We start from the raw sequence: 7,965 nt of genomic DNA, 5'->3' as shown, positions 1-7,965 counted from the left end.
CCCCTTCTTACTCCCTCTTGCATTATATCCTGCGTTTTCCTCTGCAATTTCTTTTTGTTGTTGTTGTCTTATTCCTTGTTGGGCTCGTCGTCTTCTTCTCTTTTCACATGCACAGCTGGATACACCACACATATATCTTTGTTTGCTTCTTGTTCTCTTGATAAAACACAAAAGTAACAACAACTACAAATGCAGTCAGATACGGGCCTTTCTTCTTCTTCTTCTCACCTTGGGCTGGAACCGAGGCAGGGGATCTTCTTCCCCATTAAAGGTATGGTATATGCTGAAAGGTTGTTGTTTATATATATATATATATATGGAGTTGAATGAAAAATGTTTCTTTTCACAATGAGCTTTCATCTATTATGAGTCAGTCCTCAGTGGCTGCCTACACCAATCTTGACAAAGGCAGGGCCACAGAAACCACCCTGTTAATAACCTTCACCAGGGAGGGATTTGTTGCACTCTCTAGAGAGTGCCAGACCGTAATTTCTCTCTGGAAGTCTGCCAGAGATGAACCATTTCATGATGTGTAACTCAATTATGGGCCAGCTGTATGTTTATACTGAGCTCATACTGAGTTGTTCCATATCCAATCTTGTGTGTTCCAGTGAGTTAAACTGAACTATTGGGTTTCTCCAATCAATTCCTGGTACAAACAGGGATCCTCCACTGGCCAGTGTCTACTGGACATCAAGTGGAGACACCCTCCACTTGAGTAGCAGTATGGCCATGCATTGAGTGGAGACAACCTCCACTCAATGGTGGTTTAGAAGGCCATCAATTCAAGACATACTCCAATCAATGAGCCTGTGTGCTGGCAATGGAGTGGAGAACTTCCCTTGATGACCATGTATACTGGCCATTGATTAGTGACATCCTCTGCTCAATGACCAGTTTGTAAGGCCATCACCTGGATTTTTTCTCCTCTCAATGACCAGTGTGTACTGGCCATCAAATGGAGACACTTTCTGCTTGGTTACGGGGCACCAGGCTGTGAAAATCCCAGCTCAATGACCAGAAAGTCATGCCTATCTTTATACCAAATAAAAGACAGAAATAAGGGAAGGAGAAGAAGCATCAGAAGATTGGATGAGGTAGTGGCAAAGGTGGTGTGAGGAGTAGCCAAGTTGGGGGTTTGAGGGGTGCCAAGAGCAACAAGGGGGGGGGGGATGTTGAAACTCTGATCTGAGGTCGAGGTTGAGACAAAGGGAGGAAGGGCCCAAGGAACAACAAACTCAGAATGACTCTGAGTGAAAACAACAAAAAGGGGCCAAGGGAGCCCTCTAGGAGGGCAAAAGCTGCTAGCTTGCGTGGCAGAAAAGCGCACACGCTACAAGAGGTTGTATCCAGAGACCTCAGGGAAATGCGCGCAGAAGCAGATGAGGTTTATTTCTTCTGTAAAGCAGAGTTTATAAACTATTACAACTGGGGGACAAGTTGTGGGCAGAAGGTGAACATACATATTCATCTGGAGGGAGGAGAAAGGAGTGAAAGATGTGTGACAGGGAGAGAAATGTAAACCTGGGCAGTTGCAGTTTCAACAGGGAAGAGTTGGGAGATAGGGTAAATAAAAAAGTCAGATCTTGCTCTTTGTTTGGTTAAATCTGTCCTGATTTCCCGTGGTCCTGGAAGTAGAAGGAGGACATGTCGGCAGAAAGTGTTCCATGGCACTGACTTTTCTTGGCAAATCAGACCTGCATAATGTCCTGAATCAATATTGAAACCGCCTATTGACAAGACACCACAAAGCTACCTGAATACCCCGGCAAGCGTGCATTGAGAAATCTTGTCTGCTGCTTTGAATGGTTGAGTATTCAAAGCAGCAGACAAGATTTCTCAGTAGTGACAGTTTTTGATTGTTTGCTTCCTGCTAACACGCTGCATCGTGTCAGCAGCTTCACTGGTCTTAAGTAGGTCAATGGCGCCAAGGAACTGAACACAATTAGGGCCCTGTGAATAATTCTAGAGTCAAACTGAGGGGCCACTGTGCTACAGGCCGGTAAATGTTTCACTGAGTAACCCTATGTACAGTCTATTTACAAGCTCCATTTCATGGTCATCAAGGAACAGATTATTCACAAGTAGCGCCTTGTTTCTTTTGGGTAGCATTGTAATGCATTCGAAGACTTTGTCTGGTATATTTGAGTGTTTAACACGTCTTGTTCATGGCTATCAAAGTGTTTGTGCTGCGCTGACCATATCTTCTAGTTTCTGGCGCTCTTCATCTGTGCAGCGGCCGCAGTTCTTGATCGCCTATTCTCGCAGAAAGAGACAAGCCAAATCAGCAAAACCCTAAAAGAATTCTGATGGTTTTGTTGCAAAATTTGATCCGGAGGCTAACCTTATTGAGATTTCGTATCTGCCCTTTCTTTCCTTCTTGTCCCTTAAGCGCAGCGATTTGGCTTGCGATGAAAAAGTCAACCCTACAGGTAAATGCACGAAGCACGTCTCAGCAAAGGGGGGTCTGAGGCAAAACTTAGGAAGACGAAATTAAGATTACTCACACTTTCAACTTATTTAAAATGGATTTGTTGCCCCTGTCTCTCAATGCTGCATTAACAGCCGTGTATAACTTGCCGGCAGTTCCCAACGACTCCGCAGTATTATCACCGCCAGCAGTGAATGTGGCCAAAGCAAATCCAGCCGCGGTAAGATCTTTACCTTGAGTTTTGAAGTCGATCTCCGACTAGAGTAATATGCGATTGGGTAATTAATTAATAAAATCAGACAAGGTGTTTATAGATTGTTTGTGACGTACATATTTCTTGTTGTCAATCGTGACGTCTGGAATATCGAGAAAAATTTTCGTCTACCAATAACCCAATTTGATTGATGGACAAAACAAGACTCGCCTAACCACGACACTTGCGAAAACTTACTTGCAGACATGTCACATCTTGGGGCGGTATGACGTCCTTAGGAAGAGGGGTTTGTCCGGTCAGATAACACGGCAGCTCGCACTGCACCATGGTTACTGATTGTTTTTTTTTTATTCGGGTTGTAGAGCCAAAATTTGAAAGGGCATCTCTTACTTAGACTGTTCTTCATGAACGGATATAAGCTGGGGGTTGGTATACAATTCTTTACTCACCCGCAAAGGTTAAAATTACAATTAGGGGAAAGAATCTTTGATCCAACATTACTTAGTACTGGTCTATATCTTGCAATTCGTAATCAATACGCTGCCGAATGTCCACAGTAAGGGCTAAAAATTCAGCGGTCAGCTCCGGGCTAAAGAGCAACGCAAGGAATAATAAGAATGGTCAGAGTTTATCTTCGCCCGTTTGATTGAAGTCATGGAGAACTCGGATTTGTGCCCACCTTCAGAATTTATTTTTATATTGATTTTGTTAAGATTCAATTTCTACGAAGTTGGCTCTGAAGTCATGTAGCTTGAGTGGATGATGAAGCAGAAGGGGCATGGTGCGAAATGAAAGCTCAGAACTTCTTTTGTACAAATATTCATATCGGCCGAAGAAGACTGGACAGCGTTGCTATGTATTTTTGTACCCAATCGGTTGCCCGACCTAATCAATTGGGTATTTCCGGATTTTCAGATTAAACAAGCTGCCAATTGTGGCAACTTGCGGTGCAAAGCTGCCTTGCTGCAGGTCGCTAAAACTGCGCGCCAGTCGCCAAATTCAAAGATTTGGCAACGCATATCCGTCCTTATCCGCAGGTTTGGTAGCGTCGGATCACAGATATATGCGGTGATCGGCGGTTCTCTGCCAGATATCCCGGACTGTCCACCGGATATACCGCACGGGGTATGTGGGGTTGATCGGCTTTGATCGACGACTGCAGTCCAGGCCGAGGACGAGTACGATGTCGGCCTGCTCGCGGCTCCCCTCAGAGCTACTCGTCGAGATCTTTAACTGGCTACCCCCCTTGTCTCACTCCTCCGACCGGCTCTCTGTCTCTTCCGTCTGTCGCTCTTGGCTGGGCCCAGCCCAGATAGTGTCAGTATCATCCATCTCCATCATGACCCAGCCTCTTGTCTCCTCCATACGCCACGGTTCGGCTGCCATTCTGTTGTCTTTGTTGTTTGTTTTTCGGTTTGTCGGCCATCTTTGCCAAGTGCAAGTCTGCTATACTCGACTGCACCCTGTATTTTCAGAGCACTTCCTCATGTGCCCATCCCACCGCTAGCAGCCCCAACTGCCTCATTTCTCTCCCCCCACCAGCCCCCCGGCTATCTTTCTTCTTCACTTCCCCGCCCCACTGGCACTACCACCCGCCGTCTGTTGACCTACCTGTTCATCTGGCTGACACTCCGTGCATTTCACCACAGTCTCTGGCGTTCACTCTGGCTACGAAGCCCAAGCTCTGTCAGCTCGCTGGCCGAGACAGTCCGCCAGAAACCCGGACTGGCTAAATTACCAAGGGCGCTCCACTTCTCGACTGGTGATGACGAATATCTGGCCGAACTTGACGCCGATGCCGTCTTTACAACCATGGAGCGATTGGTCAACCTCGAGCAGTTTCACGTCCTCGTTAACTATTGCAGTTCAGTCCTATTGCTTTTATTTGTTTATTTCTTATTCATCCATCGGCATTTCTTCATATCAGTTCTTCCAAATGTTCATCGAGCCTTCTTTTTGATGACAGTGGGCGATCTGTATGATTCATTATGCGAGGAGCTACTAGGATCGCCTATAAAGCACATCGTCCTAGGTGCTGATGAGGGAATCAGTAGAAGCCATGTCCAAGCATCGATGCGCTTCGAACGACTTGAATATCTCGAGTTACTCAGGTTGGGCGACTTGGGCGACTTAAAATCGCTCGAGCTCGAGTGGGTCTTCTCAGAGTCGCTCGCCGAGCTCGTACTCATCCAGCCAGATGTGCCTGGTCGGTAGTTGATCTATTGGTCTCTCGCTCTCTTCCTCTCCGTCCAAATCATGCCCCTGACTATAATTTATCAACCCACAGGTGATGCACTCAGATTCTTGTTATCACACGTCAAAGGCACCTTGAAACGCCTAAGGATCCATTTCGGGCATCTCCTTGCTGACAACGGCGAAGATGGCAGTACTACCCGCATCACTGAGGAAGACTTAGAAACCGCCTTAATAGAATCAGGAACGGACCTGCGGCATTTAGAGCTCAGTTGGCCATATTCCACCAGACCTTTCTTGAACGAGGCGAGTACCAAATTTGATCATTTCTTATAGGCTCCCCTTCCCTGACAAAAACTGTTTCTTGAATTGGTATTAATCATGTCACCTTCCTCTGCTTACAGGCTGTCAAAGGTCTCTTTTCGTTAGAAGACATGTACATCTCCGGGGGAATCTGTGATCCAGGATTGATCGATCTAAATTGCCAGTCCAAGCTCGAAAGAATTTCATTTGATCTTCGACCAGGTACCGAGCCCCCTAAATCTCTCCTCCGACTGGTCGAACCTAGCGCTCGGCGTTCCAACCTGACAAAGTATCATGCTCGGACATTCTTTGATGGCAAGTTCGAACTTGACACGCTACGTTCATTAATCAGTGAAATTGAATTCTAACCAACTACACTTTATATTTTACCTTGTTTAGACCCTTCTTGGGAACAATCAGTTCTCAAGATGGTCGAAATGAGAGATCAAGATCAGGAAATTCCCATAAAAGACTGGTCCAAAGAGTGCATCGAAAAATGGCAGGATCTCAGCAAGAAACTCGAGGCCAGTGGGATCAAATTAACAGGCGATTTCTTCTAGCAAGCTCGACCGACATTTTACCAATCTTTACTGTCCGCAAGGTGACTTACAATTCATACCATAATCTCTAGTCCCGACTTACCGCCTTATGCCTTCTTAGATTTTTGATGACCAGTTCAGTTGTCAAACCTTGGGCCAATCATTCCCCACTCGCACAAGCCCGGGCTAGCCTCAAGTAAAAATTTGCGCGGGTTTTTCTTTTTCTTCATATGGGTTTTTGATACTTGCGAAAAATCGGACCTAAAATCAGAGCTTCAAAAATTCATCGGACCTGCAATCTTTTCCAGCGGCTCCGCTTATATTTTAGTTTGCACTTTGTCTTGTACTACTTCTTGAATTGAATATCAATTGTTGCTAGACTTCAATCCATCCTCTTCCTTCATGTCCTCCTGCCTTCCTATTTATCCATTTTATCACCTGTTGGTAGCTTTATTTTGATTTATACATGAAAAACAGAACTCGCACCAAAAAATATTTACATGTATCATAAAATTGCTGTTTGTCGTATTACTTCTTGCTGAATCTGTTCAATAATTAATCATGTTTCCACTCTTTCATCTCCAACTTCCCATATACATCTGAAAAGTATCAGAAAAAGATACTGTCAAGTAACTAAGAGCATCTCCACCCGGGTTGCTAAAACCCCGGGATGCCAACTCAATTTTTGCATATATTTTCTACCACCAGCCTTTTGGGGATTTTATACATTTTCCAAGAGTATGTTTCAGAGAATTTGTGCGATTTGGGATACCTTTTTCAACACCCCCCTCTTAGGGGGCTTGTCGGGATCCTGCTCTGACACACACCCGCAGTTGCGATGATACATCCAAACCAAGTCAACTCCGGGAGGTGGAGGCGCTTCACACCTCTGCCAGAGGGACTGATGCGGTATTGGTAATTTAGGACTGAGAGGAATGGCCAAAACCACCATTTCCAACAGATGTTACTATAGCTCCCTTCCCTCCAAAGATTTCACATTTTTGGATAATCTGAAAGCCTTGTCTAATTTATCTCTTAGATAATCAAACTCCCACGTTCATTGCTCATGATAATCCATTGAAGATGGGGGTTGCAAACTAACAGAATTTGTGTACATAAAAAGTAGTCAGTAGTTCAACTTCAAAATCGACAAGCAACGTCTTTGTCAAAGACCAAGGCCATCAATGTGACAAATTCAGCCTGTTGAGCAAAAGTTGGAATCAGGCATCTTTCTTTTTAATTTACTGCAGATTGTCGGGGACACACCAGTGGGGCATTATCAATGCATGAAAGTGTAAAAGTGGCGACCTCTTTAGTAGGATCGTTATCCAACCAGGCCTGTTTCCGCTTTTGATCTAATGGAATCAACCAAAAGTCAAATGTCTGTTTTGTTGGCTTGAAAAGTGAGAGATGATACTCACTTCTGAGCAGGCCAACCAGTTCATTTTTTTTCCCTTTGCCCACCTTATATATCCTACCTCCCATGTTCTCAGCATTTTGGTTGAACTTGTAGTACTGTCGGGTGGTTGAGCGATCAGGAAGGAAGTTGAAGCGCCAGACATCCGCTCTGACGGCTCTTACATCCCTTTTAAATTCTCGCTTTGGGGATTCATCCTTCTGGTTTTGATCTGCAGGCTCCGCATAAGTTGTATCGTCGTAGCAGCGATTATCTGTGCTCTGTAGAGTGTGGGAGGAGAGGAATGAATTAGAACCGGTTATGCAGCTTTTAATCATCTCCCTGTTAGTGATGACACAACTAACCGATGAAAGATTAAATAAAACCTTGAAAGATCCGTCCGCGATTGTGGTGTTGGTCTTCCCAAAACTTGGGATAAAGGCAGTCTTGCTAAAATGGAAAACTTCCTTGCCCTTGGCATCATAGATCGGTAGATAGCCATTTACCCACGTGAATGGTTGTCTGATTATATAATCGTTGGGTAAGGGAGGATTTTTGGCTGCATGGATGGTGAACTGAAAGGAAGCTAAGAAGGCGATAAAAGCGAGTGTACTTGGAATTTGCATGGTCAGGTTTAAAGGGTGGTAATTGTAGAAAAGAATGAGAAGGTTCTGATGTCTGCAAAAAACACGTCCGTCTAAATCCGTTAGCGTTGCGCTTGTTGATTTTCAGCTGTTGAAGCAGGCTAGGTTAAAGGAGAGTGACTGAAATGCAATGAGAAAACAGGAAAAATATGAAAGTGCTGAGAAGCGATGGATTAATTAACAAAAGAAACGACAATGCGAGAGAGCTCGAGGGTTTTATACCCGCAACAATATGGAAGCAACCA

At 44.7% G+C, this 7,965-nt stretch overlaps 3 protein-coding genes across 3 annotated transcripts; 1 reads left to right on the top strand and 2 right to left on the bottom strand.

Moving 5' to 3' along the window:
* Window positions 1–2,175: 2,175 nt before the first annotated feature.
* PtA15_13A103 (uncharacterized protein) lies at window positions 2,176–3,143 on the bottom strand (the record flags this gene model as incomplete). Its single annotated transcript, XM_053162267.1, has 6 exons — window positions 2,176–2,256; window positions 2,345–2,426; window positions 2,508–2,689; window positions 2,762–2,812; window positions 2,883–2,977; window positions 3,095–3,143. 6 exons carry the CDS (start codon window positions 3,141–3,143, stop codon window positions 2,176–2,178), a joined length of 540 nt encoding a protein of 179 aa, XP_053026259.1.
* Window positions 3,144–3,828: 685 nt separating this feature from the next.
* PtA15_13A102 (uncharacterized protein) lies at window positions 3,829–5,701 on the top strand (the record flags this gene model as incomplete). Its single annotated transcript, XM_053162266.1, has 6 exons — window positions 3,829–3,962; window positions 4,295–4,509; window positions 4,612–4,851; window positions 4,933–5,144; window positions 5,243–5,456; window positions 5,541–5,701. The coding sequence occupies 6 exons, from the start codon at window positions 3,829–3,831 to the stop codon at window positions 5,699–5,701; spliced, it is 1,176 nt and encodes a 391-aa protein (XP_053026258.1).
* A 1,119-nt stretch (window positions 5,702–6,820) lies between these two features.
* PtA15_13A101 (uncharacterized protein) lies at window positions 6,821–7,702 on the bottom strand (the record flags this gene model as incomplete). Its single annotated transcript, XM_053162265.1, has 4 exons — window positions 6,821–6,880; window positions 6,947–7,035; window positions 7,102–7,357; window positions 7,442–7,702. The coding sequence occupies 4 exons, from the start codon at window positions 7,700–7,702 to the stop codon at window positions 6,821–6,823; spliced, it is 666 nt and encodes a 221-aa protein (XP_053026257.1).
* Between the last annotated feature and the right edge of the window lie 263 nt (window positions 7,703–7,965).

The sequence above is a fragment of the Puccinia triticina genome, chromosome 13A, assembly GCF_026914185.1.
Source record: "Puccinia triticina chromosome 13A, complete sequence".
In the NCBI taxonomy this organism is placed as follows: Eukaryota; Fungi; Basidiomycota; class Pucciniomycetes; order Pucciniales; family Pucciniaceae; genus Puccinia; species Puccinia triticina.
Note: the sequence above shows the minus strand (reverse complement) of the source record. Positions and strands in the feature narration are given on the sequence as shown.